The sequence below is a fragment of the Chaetodon trifascialis genome, chromosome 12 (genome assembly GCF_039877785.1).
Source record: "Chaetodon trifascialis isolate fChaTrf1 chromosome 12, fChaTrf1.hap1, whole genome shotgun sequence".
Taxonomy (NCBI): Eukaryota; Metazoa; Chordata; class Actinopteri; order Chaetodontiformes; family Chaetodontidae; genus Chaetodon; species Chaetodon trifascialis.
In genome coordinates this window covers 11,062,601-11,088,057 of record NC_092067.1, presented here as the reverse complement: position 1 = coordinate 11,088,057, position 25,457 = coordinate 11,062,601, and the positions used below count along the sequence as shown (strand labels likewise).

The 25,457-nt window shown below is 42.5% G+C and overlaps 2 protein-coding genes across 2 annotated transcripts in view; one reads left to right on the top strand and one right to left on the bottom strand.

Annotated features, from left to right (window-relative positions):
• The window catches only part of st6gal2a (ST6 beta-galactosamide alpha-2,6-sialyltranferase 2a), a 47,118-nt gene extending 31,384 nt beyond the window's left edge, over positions 1-15,734 (top strand). Inside the window, exons 6-7 of the mRNA XM_070976605.1 lie at positions 5,686-5,860; positions 12,079-15,734. Coding sequence (XP_070832706.1) covers positions 5,686-5,860; positions 12,079-12,326 — 423 coding nt within the window. The 3' untranslated portion in view covers positions 12,327-15,734. The remainder of the gene's footprint in view (positions 1-5,685; positions 5,861-12,078) is intronic.
• tmtops2b (teleost multiple tissue opsin 2b) overlaps positions 8,168-25,457 on the bottom strand; it is a 28,657-nt gene continuing 11,367 nt past the window's right edge. The window contains exons 2-4 of the mRNA XM_070976616.1: positions 21,036-21,361; positions 15,779-16,012; positions 8,168-10,693 (exon numbers count right to left, since the gene is read on the bottom strand). Of these exons, the coding sequence (XP_070832717.1) occupies positions 10,478-10,693; positions 15,779-16,012; positions 21,036-21,361 (776 nt within the window). The 3' untranslated portion in view covers positions 8,168-10,477. The remainder of the gene's footprint in view (positions 10,694-15,778; positions 16,013-21,035; positions 21,362-25,457) is intronic.

Below are 25,457 nucleotides of genomic sequence, written 5' to 3'. Positions count from 1 at the left end.
ACACAACATACACTGCTCAAAAAAATAAAGGGAACACTTAAACAACACAATGTAACTCCAAGTCAATCACACTTCTGTGAAATCAAACTGTCCACTTAGGAAGCAACACTGATTGACAATCAGTTTCACATGCTGTTGTGCAAATGGAATAGACAACAGATGGAAATTATAGGCAATTAGCAAGACACCCTCAATAAAGGAGTGGTTCTGCAGGTGGTGACCACAGACCACTTCTCAGTCCTATGCTTTCTGGCTCATGTTTTGGTCACTTTTGAATGCTGGCGGTGCTTTCACATTAGTGGTAGCATGAGACGGAGTCTACAACCCACACAAGCGGCTCAGGTAGTGCAGCTCATCCAGGATGGCACATCAATGCGAGCTGTGGCAAGTAGGTTCGCTGTGTCTGTCAGCGTAGTGTCCAGAGCGTGGAGGCACTACCAGGAGACAGGCCAGTACATCAGGAGATGTGGAGGAGGCCGTAGGAGGGCAACAACCCAGCAGCAGGACCGCTACCTCCGCCTGTGCAAGGAGGAACAGGAGGAGCACTGCCAGAGCCCTGCAAAATGACCTCCAGCAGGCCACAAATGTGCTTGTGTCTGCTCAAACGGTCAGAAACAGACTCCGTGAAGGTGGTATGAGGGCCCGACGTGCACAGGTGGGGGTTGTGCTTACAGCCCAACACCGTGCAGGACGTTTGGCATTTGCCAGAGAACACCAAGATTGGCAAATTCGCCACTGGCGCCCTGTGCTCTTCACAGATGAAAGCAGGTTCACACTGAGCACGTGACAGACGTGACAGAGTCTGGAGACGCTGTGGAGAACGTTCTGCTGCCTGCAACATCCTCCAGCATGATTGGTTTGGCAGTGGGTCAGTAATGGTGTGGGGTGGCATTTATTTGGGGGGCCGCACAGCCCTCCATGTGCTCGCCAGAGGTAGCCTGACTGCCATTAGGTACCGAGATGAGATCCTCAGACCCCTTGTGAGACCATATGCTGGTGCGGTTGGCCCTGGGTTCCTCCTAATGCAAGACAATGCTAGACCTCATGTGGCTGGAGTGTGTCAGCAGTTCCTGCAGGAGGAAGGCATTGATGCTACGGACTGGCCCGCCCGTTCCCAAGACCTGAATCCAATTGAGCACATCTGCGACATCATGTCTCGCTCCATTCACCAACGTCACGTTGCACCACAGACTGTCCAGGAGTTGGCGGATGCTTTAGTCCAGGTCTGGGAGGAGATCCCTCAGGAGACCATCCGCCACCTCATCAGGAGCATGCCCAGGCGTCGTAGGGAGGTCATACAGGCATGTGGAGGCCACACACACTACTGAGCCTCATTTTGACTTGTTTTAAGGACATTACATCAAAGTTGGATCAGCCTGTAGTGTGTTTTTCCACTTTAATTTTGAGTGTGACTCCAAATCCAGACCTCCATGGGTTAATAAATTTGATTTCCATTGGTAATTTTTGTGTGATTTTGTTGTGAGCACATTCAACTATGTAAAGAACAAAGTATTTAATAAGAATATTTCATTCATTCAGATCTAGGATGTGTTATTTTAGTCTTCCCTTTATTTTTTTGAGCAGTGTATCTGTCTGCCATTACTTCTGATGTTCCCTTAACAAAATTAAAATAACTCATTATCGTCTCTAAAATGCTTCAAAATACACCCTTTTTTTTCTTTATTGTCAGGATTTATTCTTTCTATAATTAACTTTTAGCAAACTATAGAACTTGTGCCTGTACTGTGGAAAGAGGGTAGACTACCTCGACTCCCGGACTGAACTCTGGGGATTATTCTGCCCCAGTGTCAAGGGTTAATGTATAGACTACAGTGTGTGAGGAGGTTGTCCGTCTCTTCTCGGGGAGGTACGTTCTGTTGGTAAGTCAGTCACTTGGTCTCTTGGTGAGGATTGTATGAGTCCTGGTCCTGGGGTCAGCACCTGAGCAGGTTGCTTCTGAGGCTCTCTTGGCGGTGGAAGCTGCTCCTGGTTGCCCTTTAGCTCTGGAGCAAAGGATGGCGGTTGGTTTCTACTACTTGACGCCTTTGGTGTCATTCCAGGCGAGATCCCTGTTTCCAGCTGTGAAGCTCCTTCGCTTTCGCTCGTCTCTCAGCTTCAGTTCTCTGTTCAGGGCTCACAACCTCTGTCATCTGAGGTCGAGTGTGCAATTGTATTTGAGTAGCTGAGGCAGGAAACACCTTTGTTGAAGCATGAGGTGTGCTTTTGTATGACAGCAGGAAAACATTAGGCTGCCTTTTGAGGGACTGTGTACCAGGAGAGTTTGCTTCATGATCACTACAAATCTTTCTGTAAGCCCATTTGTAGTTTGATGATTCAGCACAGACCTGATGGGCTCATTACTGTTCTCTTCCACGAATGTCTTGAACTCTTCAGACTCTAGTTGTGAGCCGTTAACCCTAACAGGCTGTTGTGGTAGACCTGAAGCTCTTCGATTTTTCTTTCTGAGGATGTGCTTTTTATGTTGGCAGTTTCAGGCTATTTGCTATGGCTATTGACTACGACTAAGAGCATGTGCGTGGAATAATGCCACAAAAGGCAAGGCTTCGGTGTTCTCACCTCTGGCGTTAATTTTGTCAGCTATTTTCAAAATTTTAATCTTAATTTTATTCCTCTGTCAAACGTCCTTTTTTGTTTTCATCACATTTTTTCAGTTTCAAAGTTGGAGTTAACTAAAAGTTTGGGCATTTTAGTCTCAGTCAAAGAAAACCAAAACTATTTGAACAGAGTTTTGATCTATGAAACCTCTTTACATTTTAGTCTCTTATGTCATCAGAATAAGACAATAATTTATTTGTCATTTTAGTCAGACTTAATTCACATAAGATTTTACCTTATTATCTGATGAAAAACCAGCTGAATGATTAAGAATGCAGCTTTGCACAAAGTGTCTGGTCAAGTGGTCTGATGGTATCATTTTAAGGAATACATCCAGATCCATTTTGATGACAAATTAAATCAAATTCATTTTAATGATATAAACTCAGCATTATATATCACAGAATAGGTGAGTAAGGTAGGTGATGTTGTTGTGTATTACTGCGAGCAGCTTGTCAGCTTGCTACAGTAGTTTGAAGCTTCCACTGCTGCTCTAAAAAACACTTGCTGAAACATCAGTGTTTCTCATACACAGTCCTTGCCCCCGCTACAGTTTCACACGCCATCCCTTGGCATATAACCCAGACTTGTGTTTACCAGCACATGCTCTCTTTCCCAGTGTCTCCCTCTCTCTCTGTCTTTCACACACATGCACACACACACTCAACGAGTCCTGCTTGTGCTCATTGTGTGCTGCTACTGTTGTCCTGACATGGCGCAGGCAGCACAGGAGGAGAGCCTGCCTTCCTATACTTGATATCATACTGGGCAGACAATAACAGAGCCCATCCCTGCATACAGCTGCCCACAGCAACGGGATGCCTGGATCAGGACCAAAGGTCGATGCTTTGTCAATGGCATGAATTTTCTGCTGAAGAGATACTGATGGAATTTCTTCACTCCAAACATGGCATTGTTTTCCTGCTCAATCCGTGCGTGATTGCTTTCTCCTTTATTCAGTGCCCTCGATGCAAAGGCAGGCATGACATGATGTGCTACACACCACAGGGTGAGGTGTCACATGTCAGCCGAAGTAGTAATCAATGTGTGTGGGGGAGGGCCTCAAGCTGAGAGAGCTATCTCACATTTGTCTGTCCACATCCACTCTTGTTTTTTGCAGTAGCTTCAGCTTATTAGCAATGTTAGGTGCGGACCATGCCTAGTATAATCTCTGCATATGAATGCAGAATCTGTAGGCAAGGAACAAGATTGTAGTATGGGAAGTGCTATGGTTTCCCTTTGTAGTCTGAGTAGTATTGGCAGAATGCATTGGATGAAATACAGTCCCAGAACCCGTCTGTCACAGTCTGATGATGATTTAGCATTTTGTTAGCTTTGTTATGTTTTAAATATCAATTTATAAAGATTAGCCAAAATGTCGAGTTGTTGTTGAGTTTGTCAAATTGCTCAGACTGTAAACAATGGCGGGCACATAGAAGACAAATCCGGATCTTCTTCTTCTTTGTCTTCTTGTTTCTGTGGAAGCCACTTTTCTACTTCAATATGGCTGCTCTTACCACAGTTTCTGCAGTCTAAGTCCTTACACCAATGGCTGGTGATGCTGTTTACCCACAGCAGTGGCATGGCTTGTCAGCTGCTGCCTGTTGTTGCCCTCAAAGGACAGCTGATGCACTCGGGTTGATGCTCTTAGCTGCTGTGTTTCTCCATCTGCATTGATGTACTTCTCTCTAATGCCTTTTCCAGTGTCAAGTTAGCCTCAGTAAGTAGTCAGTTCTGGATTGTCCCCTGAAATGTCAAGTTGAATCAGACTGCACTGTAGGTCCAATGTTTTTACTCTCATAACACTTACGAATGTTGGCATTATGACATATCCTATTATCTTGTTAGCAAGCACAAAATACTCAAATCATAAAATGTAGGAACTCCTTTGATCTGTTTTTCCTCACATGGTCCTACATTTCCAACCAGTGCAGTCATTTTTGAGTAGTGTTCATTATTTTCCTCTGATTATAGGATTTAGTCTTATTCTGACGTTGCACCAAGCACCCACCAAAAAAGATGATTTAAGTCTGGCCTGCTTGTTTTTATTTGCTGTAGTTAGATGTTACACCTGGTGGCATGGACAGGCTGTTCATGGCCCCCGGAGGCAAATTCACAAAGGGCCCTTACTTATATAAGCATACATACTTGCGCCTCTCCCAGCGCACAGGACATGATGTTATGACTAAATTGTGTTGGTTATTCTGGTACAATACAGTAACTGTACTATCTTTAAAGCCAACAATATAAAGCACACCTGAATAATGTAAATGAAACCTCACCGCACCAACTGTGAAAGAATACATAAATGGAATCACAAGTAGTGCAGAGCCACAGCTGCTGTATAACCACACAGCACGACACGGCGCAAAATAGCACTGAGAAATGTTCTACTAAGGTTTTTATGGTTTTCTTTGAAGAGAACTCACTAAAGCCATAAAAGTACAACTTCCAGATGTGTTCACATTCACTGGCTATGGTCGTATCTTGCATCTCTGTGTCAGGGGACATTGTCTGTCTCTGATAGGAAGCATCAGATACTGTCTGTTAACAATGTACAGGTTAGAAAGTGTTTTCTGTAATTTGGAAATAAGCATTTTGAGGGGCTCTGATGAAAGCCAGTTGTCAGATGTCTGACAATTCACCAGAAAGATGTTGTTCAGATCAGAGGGATAGCAGAGGACGGAGGCTTGCATCTTCAGACCCCCCCCCCCCAGCAGATCTTCTAGTGTTTTTTTGCACAGAGAAGGTCAAGCATCCACGTGAAGTAACAACAAGAAAAACACATGTTTGAGTGGAGTGGGACTTAAAGGCCAAAGGCACCCATTCAGGGCTCTCTGCAATTACTGTTGCCATAGCTTTTGTGGTATGGAGGGGGGCTGACAGCCTGACACTATAAGACAACCACATTGATTTCCTTTTTTCCAATTCCTTTCCTTTTGAAATTGTATAAATCATGTTTATTGACCAGAGTGAAATGAATGAGAAGTCGAGGCAATTTTTTCATGGCAGGATCGGACCCCCCGTGGTCTAAACTGAGGTGTTTGTCTCCCCCCCTCTCTTCGTCAGTGGTATGCCAGTCCCGACTACAACCTGTTTGGTCCATACGTGGAGCACCGCAAGCTCCACCCTGGCCAGCCCTTCTACATCCTCCACCCCAGCTATGTGTGGCGACTGTGGGATGTGATTCAGGGCAACACTCAGGAGAATATCCAGCCCAATCCTCCCTCGTCTGGCTTCATAGGTGAGTGCAAACACGTGCATGCATACATACAGCCCATATGCATGCAGCGTACGTCTGTTCTCTTGCAGCTGCCTCTGTACTCTTATCTGTCAATTTCCTTGCTTGCTCCTGGAGCAGATACACACGCACAGACACACACACACTCAGACATGATGAAATTTTTATCTTCCCGCATGCACAGTGACATTATCAGCATGCAGCATGGGTATGCAATGCACTCCAAAGCAGCACATCTGTGCATATCAATATATACTTCTTGTCTGTCTCTTCCACTGTAATTTTCAGTAATATAGCACAAAACATTCAATTATGGCAGGAACGTTGGCTTACCTCGGAGCGACAGACGGTTATTCTTATGTTTGATCCTGAGTATCTCGTAATATAAACTCATGATACCGAAGAATCAAGAATATTTTTTCATTTCCTTGGAGTAATGTGAGGTTTGACACTGAAAAGACAGAAACAACATAAAGATTCTGTTTTGTCAAGTTTATCAGAACAGTGAACCAAGCCTTTGTGTTTCAGATTCTGTTTGCATCCCTTGTTCTGAAATTAAAGAGACTATTTACAATTTAGTCATTATATAACATAGTGATCAGTGTATTAGATGCAACCCAATTCCAAAAAAACTGGGACACTTTGTAAAACATAAATAAAACAGATGTAGGAAACAGTACGAAGACTTTATATTTAATGGTTCACCTCATCAACTTGATTGATTTTTAAACAATGATTTTAAATCCAAAAATAAAACAAATCCTATCTGTCTGTCTATCTATAACGTTAACAAATATGAGATGACATAAAAAAAACATAAATATCAGGTATTTGTAGTCATGTGTATTTTTTTATTTCATATATTTCTGAATATCTTGTATATCGTGTTGTTTTAATTATTGAATATTTTGATAAACAAAATGACATTTTGGTAGGGTAAAATTCTCTGACGCACATAAAAAAGGCATTATTCTCGAAGACCACCATTAAACTTGCAAATTTAACAAAAATCTGAATAAGTTTTCTAATTAAATGTTTTGCTTTTAAAAAAAAAATCATTTTTTTTTCAAAGCCCTGTCCATCTTTGACCAACAAGTCTGTACATTTCATGAGTAGTTGTTCGTTGTTGTTTGGATATTTCAGTGTGACAGACCAACACCCTTTGAGCTGCGAGTTAGCATTGCTAAAAACTATAGTGGACATTTGAAAAACACAAAAAGTAATTTATCACTGACAGCACACCAGAAGGTTATCAGAACGTACGGGTCATCAGTCCTTTAAGCAGGGCCTCAGTAATAAAGCATCTAAACAGAATAAACAGAACAAAATGAAAAGCAATCACTCACAGATGACATGACACGGTTTAACCACAGAGGAGACACAGCTCACACTTTGATCTGCAGGAACAGAATCAAACGCTTAATCAGCCCTGCTGTGGCGCGCACTCAGCCAGCCGAGCTCCTCTTACATTTAACTTTATTCTGATGCACGGGCAGAAATCAGTCACTGATTAGATGGATGAATGAAAGGTAGCCGGGTTTAAGATTAAAACAAAAATGCTATTAAATCGTAAGGCTCCACTGCCTGCATCCATATTAATGAAATCAAAAGGTCTGCACCAGTCTTTTGTTGCTCTCCTTGTCATGTTACTCATGTTAGGCCACGCGTTCTATAAATGACACTGATTAACTCTGATGTAGCTGAAGCACAAACACAGCCCCCCTCGCTGTTGTTGGAGATGTCTCCATTATTTGAGATCGTCTTTATCACAAATTACAGATTTGAAGTCTTCTCGAAAATGATTTGTCTTTGTCACCCATCACCGGGTTTTATAGAGATGCAAACGTGTCTGTTTTTTTTTTCATTGCCTAACATTCATTTAGCAGATGCTTTTGTACAAAACAACTCCGTGCAAGCATGTGTGTCAATGTTCCCTCCATTGTGATACCATGGTTACGCGTTAAATGGAGGCCGCTCTGTGATTTGTTTTGTCTTGTTGAAGAAACACAGTCATTAAGGCGACAAGAGGGAGGAGATGCACTGCACACTGTCAGTACAGATGCCAGGGTGGGATTTTACTTTTTTGTGGCACTATCACAAATCAAGCTTTGTCTACGAACACACACACAATCATTAAACTGAACAGAGATGAAAATATGGCACCAGTCTATGTAAGGTTCATGTAGATGTGCGGTTGATGGCAATGGCTAGCATGTCTTTTAAAAATACATTTTGTTAGTAAATAACGCACATCTCGTGAATTAATTGTCAGCATCACTTTTTAAAACACAGCAATGCACTGATTTTCTTCCACAGCAATAATATTTATTAAAACAATGAAAACCAACATTAGAACACAATAATCTGGCTGTCAGTAAGAGTCAGTGAGGGGTTAACATGCATTCACATATGGAGCTTACTCGATTCACTTTCCAGGATATGTAGTCGTCCTCTCATAATCAGGGTCTCATCACCACCCTGCTGCGAGAAGATCAGCCATCGCTGTTTCAGAGACGAGCGACCGTCCTGTCCGCATCACATGAGCATTGATATCTGCACAGTGCTCGAGCACAGTGTCACTCAGGGCCGTTACATTCCCACAGTTTGTGTCTCTCGGTGTGTTTTTGTATTCCAGTTCTGTGATGTTGCATCCTGTTTTTCCTGGTCTAGAACGCTGTGTACAAGGTGGAGACAGACCCTCTAAACCACATCAGTGTGCACACACGCTGAGGTGGCTTCTGCAAATTCCTTTACTTCGTGTGTGTTGCATCACAGCACTGTATGTCTCGTAGTCAAACATCACAGCTTTTTGTACTCAGACAGGCCTCACCCCTCCTGGCATGGGAAACCGAAAACAGGTGAAATATGAGCCATCTGGCATTCCATATCGGTTCAGGGAAAAGGGAGCACAAGGAGGGGGTTCCTGAGCTCCCTCTTCCCTGAACCTGTCATAGCTGCGATCATCACCGCCACCTCACGGACCAAATGCTCCATGATGGAAACTTCCCATGGCCGATTCCATCGAAAGTTGGGACTAAAATAAAATAAAATGTAAAGAAAACAAAACATTTAGTTATCACATTCTATTTTCTTTATGCTTACACAGAGTCCCAACTTTTTTGGATTTTTTTTTTCAGGGTTGTACTGGTGAGACCACAGGTGTGACCAGCTGCTTCTGAAGAGGGCAGAGCTGTTAAATTGAATGCAGATACATTTACATTAGTAACTGTTTGTCTCTGTGATTTCACATCAGTCTGGAATTTAATGCACGAAGAAACATGCAACAAAATAACACAAAGTAACTACATCAAAAGAGGAGACACTACCACAGAGATAAAGATAAATAAAAGCCTATCATGCAGACAAAAATGATAACACTTTGAGTATATACAGGTTGAAAGTTAAATTTAGAACAAGGTTATTGTGAGAGTTTTTAGGATTCTGCAGTCATTCATTTACAGTCAGAGCAATGTCGAGGCTGCAGGAAGGAGGAAAAGATGGAAGGTAAATGATGAATACACCAATCCACTTAGTCACTGACTGAAGAAGCACAAATCTATGATTGACTAGCTTTGACATTTACAGCAGCACAAAAAGACTGTACGGCAGCAGAGAGTAGGCACCAGGTTTTTGTTTTGTAGAAAAGATGATTAAAAGAAAAGGAGAATCTGGTTTTAAAAAGGAATTTAGCAAACATAAAATACATAGATTTAAAATTGACTGGGATTGCTAGGTTTTTAGCTTTTCAACCCTAATGAAGTTCGTGTGCACCTTTGTAAATCTTTGTTAAGAAATAGTTTGTACAGATCATTCTCCAAAACATTTTCACTCTGTATCCAAGGTAATTATGAGAAAATGTGCATCATAGCTGATAACATTGACCTTTTAATATCTAATATTACAATTTTGAGTTGTAGTGAGTTGAGTAATAAGTATTGAAAGAAAAGTATTTCCTGAACATGTGAACATGAAACAAGGGTCAAGAACTAGATCTAAATCTAAACTGTTGTGCCCTTTAGGTCAGGGGCTGTTTTTCATGGTTTGTGCTCCTTAGTATTTTTCTTTTATGCTTCCAAATTGGTGGTTTTGGTAAAATCCTCTCTGATGTTGGTGTAGACTAACTTGACTGGCCTACAGAGATCCCTGGCCTCAACCCTTTAAACACCTTTTGGTGTGAAGCCGACTGGGAACCAGCGTCAACACCAGTGCCCGACCCTCACATTGTGGCTGAATGGGAGCAAATCTCAAGGGCAAGGTTCCCAAATCTTTTGAAAAGCTCGGAAAAGTAGAGGATTAGGAACGAGATGTTCAACGATCACACATTGGTATGATGTTCAGGTGTCCGCATACCTTTGGCCGTGTAGTGTATATAAAACATGTATTTCTCCAGGCATTTAGTACTTTTGTGTCTTGTACCGTACATGTTCATTAACACAATGGACACACACAAAGATTGTTTCCTGTACAAACACAAGCTGACACATGAAGCACATTTACTTTTGAAATGCATCATCCACATCCCACGGTAGGTGACATCGTAGGCGTAGCTGTCAAGATGAGCCTTTGCTGCTTGATCAGGATTGTTTTTCCTGCCTGTTCATGTTGAGGCCAGAACGTGGCTCAGGTGTTAACCTTGGGTGGGGTTGTGTGCTTGGTGTCCGAGGTACTGCAGCACTGGTTGAGAGTTTCGGCGGAGATCGGGGTGGTGCAGGCCACCGTATTGTTGTAGACTCTGCGGTTCAGCTGGATTACCGTGGTCTTAGAGGGCATTGAGGTGTTGCCATTCTCAGATGACCAGTGATCACAGTGAAACATAATCAGGAAACACCTGTAGAACTGAGAAAGACAAGGAAAGACAACAACACACCAGCTCAAACTGAGAGTTCTTGGAATCCTCAAAGGTGGATTGATCTGCCTTTGAGTCTCTCAGAGAGACCTGTGGTCAGTTTGATTAGGCAGAAATTGTGCCTTAGTGCACTTTCATGTCCATGCAGTCAACAGGTTTTGCCACTTGAGAGGAGTAAAGGGTCCCCTAATGGCTTTGTACTGGCAGAGAAGGTGTCGATAGTTTGACACATTAGTTGGAAAGGTCTGAGTGCAGCTCTCTGAATGTAACGGTTTGCTTTTTAAAAATACATGTCTGTCTCTTTTTTGTTTCTCTTATGTCATCATTATTTTTCTTCAGAATTAATCAGTGCAACTCAAGGCAGGTCTTTGTCAATTCCTACAATTAGTTCTAGAGAAGACAATAGATGGTCAAACTTCTGGATCTTATTAAGAAAACAATCCACAGCCAACTGACACAAACACATTATAGAGAAAAGGCTAAGTGTTGCTAAAAAAGAAAAAAAGGCACACTTACTTATTCTAGGAAGGATTTTACTTTAGTATTCGTGGTGATTGTAATCACGCTGGATAGCAGTAGAAGAAGGAAGAGAGTTGTGAGCGGAATAATCAGGTAAAATTCTAGAAATTGGCTGCAATGTCCAAAGCAACATGCAATGAAAAAGAACAAAAGGTAACAAAGAGGAAGTGGGAGCTGACTGCTCTGTGTTGGCAACATATCACAGTGCAGTGAAGACCCCGTGCAGAGCATGCCGACTCACCAGCTTCATATATTATGCATTTGGTTTGGTTTTTATCTTCATCTAAAGGAGGTTTTTTGCTGAGCGTGCATGCTCTCTTTCAGCATAACTGAACTTCACATTCACTTAAAATCACATTTGCACCTGAGAACTGCCCGGTGTATCTGAAGTCCCTGACTACACAGCTGTGATAGGTAGACTGTTTCTGTTACTGGGGGAAACGAGCGTCAATGGGAACACACCAGACCAGTTTGATTCACTCAATAAACCTAACATGTGGACAACAAGAAGTCTGAAACCAGGCTACAGATTCCTGCACAGCCTGGAAGTTCATTTATTGTTTGTTTTGAGTATTAGAGCATCGATGACACTCTCATATTTGTCTGGTAAATACCAGGCTACAGCCAGCGGCTATTTAGCTTTAGCTTAGCCTAAACCCTGGAAACTGCTAGCCTCGCTCTTGCTGAAGGTAACAGAATTTGCCTGCCAGCACCTCTAAAGCACTGTAATTCATTTTTGAAGTCTTGTTTTATAGAAAGTATTTTTTGAATATGAAAATCTGAACTTCTCTCCCTCTCTCTCTCTCTCTCTCTCTCTCTCTCTCTCTCTCTCTCTCTCTCTCTGTTGCCATTGCAGGCATCCTCCTAATGATGGCGCTGTGTGAGCAGGTGCATGTCTACGAGTACATTCCCTCAATGAGGCAGACGGACCTGTGCCACTACCATGAGCGTTACTATGATGCTGCCTGTACACTGGGTGCCTACCATCCCCTCCTGTATGAGAAGAGCCTGATCCAGCGGATCAACACGGGGCCCGAGAGTGACCTCAGGAGGAAGGGACGTGTCACTCTTCCAGGCTTCAGCACCGTCAACTGTGACATCTGAGATATGAAACCTGACCCTCTGAGCCCGGACGTATACACACACTCCGGCCTTTTCTGGCTGAGTAAGGGAGAGGTGCAATAAATCCACTGGAGACAAGGAGGCTGGAGCTTAGAAGTTTCAAATTAGACCCATGAAGAACATAAGCCATATCCCTCCAGGGAGGGATCAACGTGGGGGCTTCTGAAAGAACTTGTCTTCATCAAGATGGTTTACTAGACCAGAGACTGGCAGGAAGAGTCTCCAAGACAGAGCTGGAAAAGACGTTTCTCTCTGCTTTAGCTGAGCCACGTTAGCGGTGGAGCTGACTAGGGTAGCAACAGATCAGTGTTTTTAGGTAGACACGTGAATTTTCAATAACTGGGTGTGTTTCAATGGTGTAAACTCTGTGTTTTTCAATAGTATGGGTGGTTCTCCACTTACAGGAAATGCCACTGTTTATAGCAGTGGATAATTGTGATTTTTCTTTTTCTTTTTCTACTGGTCCAAAGGGTCGTGAATAAGCAGAGATCCACGCTGAATGTCATAAATGCAACACACGCTCTCGAATATACACGCATTCACACAAATGTATTACTGTAGATTTCATCGCTCTGCAGCAGGTGATCCTGTTCGACATTTCTCTGATTGTCTCTTCGTGAAATCAGAAGTTGTTTCGTGTTGTCACACTCGGTTAATTTCACACGACTGATGATTTTATGCTCAATGCTAAATTACTCTCCCGTGCATGCAGACTTGCCACCTCACTACCACTGGTCACATGTTTAGGATGATTGATCATTCAGTGTCAAGAAGCCTGACTCTCGGTTAACCCACAGGATGGAAGGCACTGGTTGTCCTTTTTTGGATTCATCCTACCGATTTTTTTTTTTAACTGACGGCATAATCAAATCAAAATGAATGGGGCCAAAATGGATCTTGAGAACAAACCGGTGCTCAGAACAGCCGTAACCCTGTGCCTAGTGGTCATCTGAACACGTTCCTCGGGTCGCCTTGTCACTGTTCAGATACATGCAGTACATACTGTGGCAGGACTGCAGTAACATGAGGTTTAATTGCAGCGACAGGTGTAGAGCAGTAGATATTGCTGAAGTGAGCTGTATCAGGGGATTCTCAGCTCTGCACTCAGCAATCACCAGCCCCCTTTGTGACAGTTCACCCTTTATTGAATGTAATTCTACCACCGCGTGTAATGGCCAAACCCTCCCTGGAGCTCACCAGTGCAGTATGGTCTGCGTTTGTGCAGGGTTATTTCTTTGTCACGTAACAGCAGAAAGCTCATTTCCTACAACCATAGATGACTCATATTTCCTGAATCCTCTAATACTGGTCTGTACCTGTCTGAAGCTCAGAGTGGACACGATTATAAAAGTTTGAAGCAGTAACGTCTTCACGGGCAGGACGCTTTTTATGTTTACAGTCAGTCAGTGCCACATTTGCAGAGAGTTGGAGAATTATTAGCTGAGCGTAGAGAGGAGAGTTGGTTATGATTTCTGCCGCAGAAAAATCTTGCCTATAACAGAGATTTTTATCGCTAAGTGTGCTAATCTACAAACTGTTCTTGTGCCATTGGTTGTGGTTCGTAATATGTGAAAACCAGCGACGGAAATGTTGCTTTGAATAATCTGATGTGTGTTGATTTAGATGGCTCTGTCGTGATAGTATGTAGATGATTCTGGGGCTTAGCATTACTTATTGTTGAGTAGGGCTGGGTATCATTCATTTATCAGTACTACCACAAACGCGCACTGTGCTGATACCAAAACAACACAAAAAAGGCCTTTTTGTAACTGATCAAAGGAAAGAAACATGACGGCATTTGATGCCACTTTTCAACACTTGACAAACAGGGTGGGCGACGCAGAAAAACTCTTCTGTTATGGGATTTATTATTACAACACTGACAGACTGTATATCATGATCCCGTGAGTCCAATACAACAGCCCTGCCCACCAAAATCAAAAGCAGAACATCATAACCTTCATGAAGACAGGATTTATTGGACGGTTGTCGCATTCGACGGAATGATTCAGTGATTTACATACATGACAAAGGTATTTCATCACATTGATGCAAGAATCCTGTAAATCTAATATTGCCATGAAGCAGTTCCTCTCATTGATTTGCAGCTGCCTCGGCAGAAATTATGTGGTGATATCTCTGACAGTTGACAAGAGGTCTTATGTGTACGGTCGCGTCGCACTACTTGCTGAAAATTTGTGAGGTTTGATACCCAGCCCCAGATCCAGGCGGATTGTTTGGCGTGCCATTCGAAGTGCAAGGAACCCAGCAAAGTCAGCCACTGTTAGACGTCTGTCACAGAGGTTTAACAAACAGATTTAAGGGGCTTTGTGAAGCTTTGGGGGAATTACCATTCATTTTGAATCATGCTCTGCTGTAGGTTTTACGTTTCTCTGTCGAGATAAATGATCAATTTTATTTTATTTTATTTTTTGCTTGTGATTGTAAACACACTGAAGGTGCAAAAACCCTGAACGTATTGTACATGTATATTCCTGATAACTTTGATTACTTTCCAATGCACAGAGCATGCATATCAGGATCAGGGCTAAGAGTCTTAAACTGTCTGTGCTGTACCGTGCTGCAAGTAGACACCATTGTCATTAATGTTGTGAGAGGCGATTGTCCTTAAAGATTTTTATTTTGTTTTTTTACGTGGTGTTTTATGGATTTTAGTGCATGCTTGTGGACCGGGAAATCATATCCAGCTGCGGTGCAGCTGTTAGTAGTTCCCTGGGAGCACTTGATAAAGTGCGATGGCTTCTGCCAACTTCGTGTTCGCATCCTAATATTGCGCCAAATTCTATTTTTAGTTCTGTCTCAGCAGGATGTGCTGAGCGTGGGAAGAGGACTCAAGAGTGATAGCAGGACTTTTAAGGTGCTATTGCTTCTCTCTGGGATGCTTAATGTGGAATATAATTTGATTTTAAATCCTCCTTAAAACATGTTATTGGCAGTATTAAATACAGGACGTTGTACTGAAACTTTACTGTTTTTAAGTGGTGAAATGAGAACACTTACAAACACTGTTGACTACATTATGCCCTCTCAGCTTCTCCAGGCCTGTTTTTCATGTCTTGTTTTTACTCTGAATTGTGGGAACTGCTGCACCACACTGCCTCTGAATGATTGTTCAACATTCAAGTTTTACATTTCCTTCCTTCCTGCAGTATTCCTGAAAAGAGGAAAAGAAAAAGAAGCATCCATGACTGACTAAGAGTGAAGGTCTTGTGTCACTTTAAACGGCCTTATGGTGTTCTTCTTAACTTTGATTTGTCAGTGGATTCTCTTCTTACACTTGAATTGATATTTAAATAGACCATTTGTATGATTTCAGCTGTTGTACTTTGTCTTTTTTTTACTGTGTAAATAAAGCTGTTGTACATGTCAGACCGCCTTTCACTTTTAGTCAATCACATGAGTTGCTGACTCACCTGTTTATTCATAAGTATATAGATGAGGGGGTTGATGACGGTGCTGCTCTTGGCCAGTAGCGAGGGCACCACGCTGGCCACGGGACTGATGATGTTGTCAGGGCCGAATGTTGCCATCATGGCCACCACACCATAAGGCATCCAGCACAACAGGTAGCAGGCCGCTGTGGTCAGAACCATGAACAGTATGTGGTACTCTCTCCTCCGGGCTGCAGTCTTTCTGATCTTACCCACCTGTGAGTCAGAGTCAGAGAGGGCTGATGAAGCAAGAGGAAAACAATCACTCTGAAATCATTTCATAATTTCAAACCTGTCTTCTGTAAGTGCCCCCTTCACTTAAAGATTGTTTTGTCAAAGTGTGATAACTTTGATCAGTTCCAGGCAGCCGCATGTTTCTTTTCATTTCACCACAATGTGAAAATCAACTTAAACCTTGAAAACTTCAAAAATTGTTTTGTTTGTTTTGTTTTGCACCAACTATGTTGCCAAAATCAAAGACAATTACACAGAAATGTGGAAAAGCTATAATACATTTGTCAGTGTGTTTCAGGGAAAGCATCAATAATGACAGTTTTCATTTGTCCCTGCTTTTCACTGCTCTATCATGCAACTATAGCAAAAGTGATGAAAAATGAAAGCAGTGACTTGTTCATTGTGAAGTACCTATTTCAAAATAATTGAAACTGTCTTTTGATCCAATGGTGCAATTGGAAAAGATTGGCTGCCCAGATGGCAGACCTGACAATGTTTCCACCATAAATGGTCTCCCTCATGTATGGAGGAGGACTGTGCAGATAAATGTTACCTGAGTACCCAGAGTTAATGCATGTGTGTGTGTCCTCATGTCCTTAAAAAAACATGATCTTAAATATATGTAAAGATGCTGTCATTTTATTGTAAGCCCACTCAGTTTGTAGGTATACAGATAGAAATAATAAATGAAACACTGTATTGCCAGTGTATATTTAAGTCCTAAAACAGTTCAACTTCAGATATGATTCAGCAAAACTTGATGTGCCGATATGCTTTGTGTTTGAATACAGTAAGATTTAACAATAAATGTATTAAAATTAGATTTTAACACTGGGGTCTTCTGGAAAACAGGTCCAAAAAAATGTCATACTAATGAAGGACTCAGTTCATATATTGTACTTTACTGGTGCAAATTCCATAACAAATGAAAAATGAAGGCAATTATTTAATTGCATTAAAAATTCTGATTAATGCAGTTAGTCAAATTGCCAAAACCAATGTAGGGAACATGGAGCTTTTGAGAGCCCAAGACCCCTTGGGATCATAATATATTCTTTACACCTTCTGATGCATCAGTAAACAAAGAAATTGAATTTTCACTACATGTCTCTTCAAATATGTCTTAAACAGGATTTGTCTGGCTGTATCGTATCCCTAATCCAATCAAAGTTGTCTTAACTTCATTCTTTGGATCTCCTCACACACAGATGGCTTTCCTTTAATCCTTCACCCTTCTGTTATGTGGATAAATTGAAATGAATTGAAGAGAGGTGCGGTAGTTTTCCCAGCTCGCCGCATGACACGCTCAAGTACTCCACACAGCCCGTCGTGCCCAGCACTTTCTCACAACTTTATTTGACACCCCATACACTTAATGCAAATAATATAAGTTTCAACGGCAGACAGGTATTTAACAGCTAGCGCCAGCTGGGGCTCAGCTCTGCTTATGGATGTGATAACTTCAATAACATGAGCCAAAAGCAGAAAGTTGAACATATAATTTCACCCTTGTTTTGATACTTTGGTTGAATCTCAGAATATTCCCATCGCCCTTGTTCACTTCAACAACTAATGATCCCCATTGATAAGCGGGTATTCATACAGTTGCACACAGAAGCTTTTATAATCTGCTGCTGCATCTCCCTTAACCTTCCTGACCTCCTCTGAATGCTCAACTGAACTGAAACCAATTCAGCTGATGTGACCCACAGAGGTAATTATAGGTGAAGGCCACTTTGACAAGGCTGGGGATTGATGCCAGGAGGTCAAACAGAGAATACGTAAAGAGCCACCCGACAGTCACATAATAAGACTGACCACTGAAGGAAAAGCATGAACATGAGACGCTCCTGTGGAGCTCGACAGCAGTGTCAGTGCAGCTTTTCCTGCTCCTTCTTAGAGGCCAGAAGTTGTTTATTGTCCTCCTCCATTTGTGGACGGTGCAGTCATCTAATAATCTTTATTTGCGGAGCACTTAAAAAACAGTGGAGGTCCAAAGCTCCTTACAAAACATCGGATTACAAAGACTAAAGAAACAAGAAGATGTCTGGGTGGTTTTAGGCTTTGTCACAGCAGCCGACCTTTCTGAGGTGCAATGCTGTGCTCTGCTCTGAATCACTGGGAGGGCGAAGGATTTAACTGAAAGCAAGAAAAGTCTCTCCTCAAAACTCAATGTACCAATGCTGCTACCGCTAATGTAAATGTGCTCGACAGGGATTGGAAAGATGTCTGTAAGTCTAGCTCTATAACCTCTGCCTAAAGCTGGCTCCTCTTCCATTGTGAATATGAAAATCACTCTGTAGCGCTCAGGGCAGTCCCTGAGTAATTTTATGGGGAAGTAATGCACATGACTACTTACAATTGGTGAAGTGTGGTTGAAGCACTAACTATAGGACACAACTTCACCACATCTCCCTCAAAAATGCATGGGCAATAAATCTGAAAAGGTCAGCGCTCCAGCAACATTTGCAGTATAAAGAACAACTTCATTGTCAGACCAACATGTTTCACCTTGAGGTCTTCTTGGATGATGAAGGCAAGTGGAAAGACGCTAGTCTGACAATTGAGTTCTTTATACAACAACTGTTGCTGGACTTCTGGTCTCTTTAAAAATAGTTACTGCTTCATTTTCTATGTCATAAAATTTCTCTGCCTCCTATATCTGTGGCTGGTATGAGCCACAGGTATAGGAACTGATTATGTAGATGTAGCCACTTAAAAGTACACCAAAGACAACTTCCTGAGAGGAATTCCTTAATTTTGCTAACACTTTGGTCAGGACCCCTCATCATCCCTCCTTAAGGGACGGAGGGGTGAGTAAGGTTTATTTTACTAGTTCAGTGTGTGTGTGTGTGTGTGTGTGTGTGTGTGTGTGTGTGTGTGTGTACTTGTCCTCTAGCTGCACTGCATTCTAGTCTACGCGGTGAGCGGAGAAAAGGTAGCTGTAACTTTCCTGGGACTGATATTTCTTTGATTTATGGACTGTCACCAGAACTCGTCATTTACTGCTGATGTGCTGAGACAGAAAGTTCCTTCATCAAACTTTCATTGATATCACATCATCGCATCGTGTCATCTGTCACCCTGCCTCACTTCTGCTTTAGAGAGTGATGTGGAGCTGCGCACCAGGAATTTAATATGATGTGGAGCCACGTGGGTTGAACTTGCCCAAATGAGAAAGAACTTGTTTTTCAGATGTATTCTAGCTACATGCGCCATGACAGCGATACAGTTGAACTGGATGGAACAGCTGTATGTGTGATATGGCTGGATTCACAAATGTTTTTTTTTTTTTTTTTCCAACAGGGAGTTATCTGTAACCAATCAGATGGCTCCTTCCTTTTCAGCCAATAACATGAGTGTAGATTGGAGGGTATCATGAAATGTGATCATGTAGAGTTACATCTCGCCGCAGGTCAAACTCAACACGGAGATGAGTGCAGACAGGCTTCACTTGTTATGCTGTAATTCTGTTTAACGGGGAAGTGAAACAGATTGAAGATTGTGTTTGCAGCAGAGTCAGCACCTCCAAGTCTGAGGCCACGGTTCTCTGCTGGAAAACGGAGGATTGCTCCCCCCGGGTTGGGTTAGTGCTGCATGTGAATGAGTTCAAGCATCTCTGGATCCTGATGGTGAGAGAGGGTAAAATGGAGCTTGAGTTTTTCAGACAGACAGTGTTGGGAGTAATGCTTTCTAAATCAACACCTTAGAGTACTCAGATTACTTTTTTCATTGTCATGAGTAATGTAACATATTAGTTTAGCAATTCAAGTAATCAGTTATTTAGTTATTTTGTGCGTAGCTGCATATTAGTGGAAGGTATCCAATCCTACGGTTGTGTGAGGGCGCATGTGTAGCTCAGCTAGTGAGAGGACGACAGGACAGTCTTTACATCTCCTTTTAATCAAACACTACAGTTAATAAAGAGCTGTAAAGGAGATATTGCGTCTGTTGTCCCTGTTATTAGCCTGCAGAGTTACAGATTATGGACCATAGACCCTGCTATGCAATGACTGTGGGGTCCGTACATCCAAATGTGCAGGAGGCTATGCATGCTCTGGACAATATGACCAACATGTGCAAGGAATCACAAAGGGCTTTTTGTTGTTGGGAATGCAAAAGTACTCTGACCAGTTACTTTTCTCAGTTGTTAACGCTGTAACATGAGTTTGCTTTTCAATGGCTATAATCTCGTAATGTAACAAGTAACATTACACAACACTGCAGGCACATTGCGGCAGTGTCAGCAGTGATGTTAGCTTCGTTCAGGCCAACGCGGCAAAGAGGAAGTCGATCTACATTCCAGGGTGGGTGATGTGATCAGAGTGCCTCCTGAGCAACCTTCCTTTGAAGGTTCTCCAGACAACTGTTAGAGACCCTCGGGTAGACCTAGAACACAGTGGAGAGATGAAGCGTTTCATCTGGCTTGGGTCCACCTCAGGATCCCCCAGGAGGAGCTGGAAAACGTGCAGAGAGCGTCATCTGGAATACTTTGCTTTGACTACTGCGCCCTGGCTCTGGATGAGTGACGGAAAAAGGATGGATTATGTTTTTTAATTCTGCTTCTATGAACAGAGACACCCTGCCATTCCACGAGGCGGTGATATTCAGTGAATGCAGTGACTGTGACTAGTGCATGTCCGCTTTTCATAGAGCTGCTGAGCACAAAGCATGAATTTTGCGAATGCGTTTGGTTTGAAAAGTTTCCACGAATGTTTTGAAACAGTGTTCACTAAAATGGACACCATTGGAGTCAATTGTAACTGACATGAATTCAAGTTAACCACCTGCGGTTTTGCAAAAAAGCGAACTATTTTTAGCCACCTTTCAAACCGAGAGCGTTTGCTACTCAAAGCTTTATTGTGGAGGATCATTTCTAAGCATTTTGTGGTTTACCTTCAACATCAGACAGGAAAATAGTTTACAGTGCACACACACACACACACACACACACACACACACACACACACACACACACACACACACACACACACACACACTGTACCTGTTTGACTGCCAATAACAGCCTGCCATAGCAGTAGATCATCACCAGCACAGGTATACCCAGGCAGAAAATGAAGAGGCAGATGATGTAGGCGTGTGACTGGGCTGTCTGAACCGTCCAGGACACAGAGCAACTGGTTCCTGCCCCCTCTATGCCATAGCTGCTCCAGCCCAGCAGAGGGGGCACGGTCCAGAACAAGGAGTACAGCCATGACCCCCCAACAGCCAGCAGTGGCCTGCGGTAGTTTGGCCCACGCTTGTTGTATACAGTCAGAGTGCTGTAGCGGTCGTAGGAGAGGATTACCAGAGAGATCAGTGAAACAATACCTGAGAAAGACAGAGAGGTGGAGGAGTGAGAGTGGGCAGCTCTGAATTATCTGGCTAACCAGACAGAAACAAAAACACTTCACAGACTTTGCAACATGGAGCAGAACAAATTGCAAGAGAACACCATCAGAAATATGTCTATTAATACTAACACAACCTGAAGAAATTATTAGAGCAATAAGTAGAGCAGATCTTGTGGGTCTTTTTTTTTAAATGCTGGTTGCTCTTGGATTAAGGGTTTTCAGCCACATTAGCAGCTCTGTGAGACTGAAATCAGCTGTTCTTTGGGTTAAATGCAAACGCCAGCGTGCTAACCTGCTCTTTGACATGCTTATATTCAACAGGTATGACGTTTACCATGTTCACAATTTTAATTTAGCATGTGCTAGCTAATTAGCACTAAACACAAAGTATGTCCGAGGCTCATGGGAATGTCATTATTTGTGCGGGTATTTGTTCATAAACCAAAAGACTGGACAAATGCATTTTTTGACCGGATGATGATGCTATAGGAAAAGGTAAAAGGTCACAAAAGTTATTAGCATTTATCCTGAGGGGAACATGAATGTCTGAATCAAATCCCTTGACAATCCATGCAATAGTTGCTGAATTAGACAGTCTGGACCGAAATGGTGGACTGGGCCCCCTGGAGCCACACCACTAGAGTAGCTAAAAACAGGACAAAAACTGCAATTCAGTCAAAGGTTTTCAAAGGTTAAACTGCTGAGTGTACTTGGAATTGAAAACATATGTATTTACCGAAGGCTTTCAAAAGTGCCCCCCAGCTTCCTAAGACTCAACCTAATAAGCCAAGAATGAAAATTGTCTGCCAGGTCGTTCCTGCCTTACATACTTTTCATGACTATTTCCTTCCCATACCAACACGCTGAAATTTCTAGAGAAGCGTGGCTGTGAATTTCAATCATATTGTCTTTGTGTGTCTCACCTAAAGTCGGAGCTGCAGTCAGTTAGGATTTAGATTATCAGATTATCACACCAGGTGACTACACAAAAGGAGCACAACTGCGTTGTTGCAATTGTTTTGGAAAAGCGAGTCTTAATTGTGGGCCAGGGGCCCAAAGCAAACACCCATTCTATTGTATTGTCAAGATGCAAAATAGTACTAGCGTAACAAGTTCCCTTAATGGACTGACTGTCACTCTGCTTTGCCCACTGTGCTCAGATTATGGAAACTGATTATTAATTAGAGATCCTACATATTTAAAGTTGTTTTATTTTTCAAACAAACAAACAAACAAACAAACAAAACAAACAAAACATAAACACATAAACAGCATTTATACAGCAACATTTATATTCTAAATATTTTTTTTGCTGCCCAACTTTGGACAGCCCTGTTCACAAGCCATTGGGCCTGCAACTATTTCTGGCTTTCAGCATCAGTTCTCATTCTCAGGAATCTCCAAAGAGTTCAGGGAGAGAGGACTATCGTGGGAGTAAGTCCGTACACTGATACCATATGCAAGTTCTATTTCTGTCTTTCATTCATATTCAGTGCTTTAACAACTCTGCTGGCTTGAGGACAAAACTTGCCGGAAACACAACATAAGGCCATTCAAACATTAATGTCAGCATTTCATTTGGTCTTGATTTTCAAAAAAAGAAAGAAAGAAAGAAAGAAAGAAATTGATATGTATGTAAAGTGACAATTGATATGTATGTTGCACATAGCAGACCCTAAAACTGCCAGAGGAAGGTGTCATGGTACAATGACAGAGAGTTGGTGAAATTGCTGCACAGCAACATGCTGTTAGGAAGCCTCTGCCTCCTTGTCCCTTCCTGTGTGTTTCCCTGTGTTTTCCCCCTTTCCCTTTGTGCTCTCCTTGTGTGTGTGTGTGTGTGTGTGTGTGTGTGTGTGTGTGTGTGTGTGTGTGTGTGTGTGTGTGTGTGAGTCTGGACCAGGCGGTTCCCTGCAATCATGACTCACTTACACCTGCTCCTCATGCCAATCAGCCACCACAGCTGCAGCCAATCCATAATCACCGGCCACAGGACAAAAACCCAGACCTCCTCACCACTCTTCACCAGTCTGTTGTACTCTCTGGCCTGTTAACACGTCTCAGCCACTCTAAGCACTTTGTTCTGTGCACTAGAGTTTTGCCTTGCCTGTTTATTGAGTAACTAAGTCTGTTCTCAGGATCATCTCCATGTGTCTCAACCTGCCGAGTCTGCCTAGCTCCAGTCTACCACCGGAAACACCTCCTCAGTTTATTCCCCCGCTCGGGAAGGCTTTCTGCCAAGCCCTGGGTGCCACAATGAGTCTTTCCTCTGGTTTTCACCCCCAGTCCAGTGGCCAAATAGAACAAACCAATCAGGCTCTCAAAGCAGCCCTATGCTGCATCACCACCACTAACCCCATCCTGGAGTCTTCATCTCTCTTGGAAAGAATACGCTCACAATACTCTAACCAGCTCTGCCACAGGTCTCTCCCCTTTTAAAGCCTCCCCAGAGTACCAGCCTTCCCTGTCGCCATCTGATGAAACTGAGATCTCCGTCGCTGCCGGAGGATCTAGAAGGATGCCAAACCCACCCTCCTCCACTCTGTGGAAGCTAAACGCTGCATCACAGACAAACTCTGGACCCCGGCACTTATCTACACTCAGAACTGAATCCAAGAAACTTTCCCCTTAACTTTGTTGGTCCTTTCTCCCTTGAACGCATCATTAATCAGTCAGCATTACTATTAACACTCCCCAAGTCCATGAGGCCTCAGCCCACTTTCCAAGTCTCCCAAGTCAAACCAGTCTCTTCCAGCCATTTATTATCAGTGATTCTGGTCTGCACTTGGAGTTTAGTCATTTCCTCAGCACTTAACACACACTGCCTGCGTGTTTACCTGCATACTGAAGTCCCACCATGTACAATACCAGGAACTTGAACTTTATTTTTTTTACATTGCATCTGTGCTTTTCTCCCTGAGACATTTCATAAAGTCTAAAAACAGTCTGTCGGGCACAAGGATCTGATGCGACTTGATGTTTATTTACTGCAGCGAGTGCATGGACTTCTTCTTGTAGGAAAAGTGCAAGAGGAGCAAAGTGTTATGTGTAACAATGGTTGCTGCCTGGTAGATATTCATTTCTATTCAATTTACCCTTATCTGTGATATCAATTTACTGGACATAAAGGAAGGATTTATCTGTGTATTGACATGGTTGGGTAATGTGAGAGGCCTCAGAGTCCTTCACACTTGGGATGCTTTATGTGAGGAGGGTTTGGCTGTCTGGAGGTAAAGATAAGATGACTCTGGTTGACGTGGGACATAGTGTATAAAGCTGAGTGAAAGTAAAGATACTTTTTATTTTAGAAATTTTTAGAATGAGCTCTGTCAATGTACATTATGCAAGCTGTACCAAGATCTTCTCTGACGTCAAATCTGAGTTGAAATAAACCACATTGCAAGTCAGGACAACTTGGACTGAGAGTTTTTATGCTTTTATTCATCCAAGTAAAGACAGACCAGAAGTGGTAGAAGTAGAGTTTTCACACTTTTTTTTTGTGAAGGTGCTTGAAATTTTTTGACTCAAGAAATTTTGAACCATGCAGCCTAATTTACAAATGTGACCCATTGTGATGTATTTGAAATATATTTACGGTCTTAGTTTCAATCAGCCTTCTTTATCTGTGGCTGACTGGGGCTGCAGCATTTCACTGGTTTCTACTCAGTGGGCACCACAGGGCCCTTGTAACAGCCTCTTTCATGTGTATGACTGACTTATTGTTGTTTTGCATTATAAGTCAGTCAGATAAATAAATAAAATACAATTATTTCGATGGATGGATGACTAATGCTCCTTGAAATGGCCCTGGAAAATGCCTCTGTTGATCTTTTCAAATCCAACCCCGTGACCCCTCTGCTTCTGTGTGTTCCTCTGTAGAGCTCTTGATCTTTATAATTTTCTCCTATTTCACAGTATAATGATGTTACCAATCATTTCCACCATAATTCAGCAAAACAAGGAAGGGCTAATGACAACCCCCCTTATTGCACGTAGAAAGTCATATTGCAATACCCCATGGGTCAAAATACTCCATATTACCATCTGCCATTCATGGAATGGGGAGTTATAAGGCA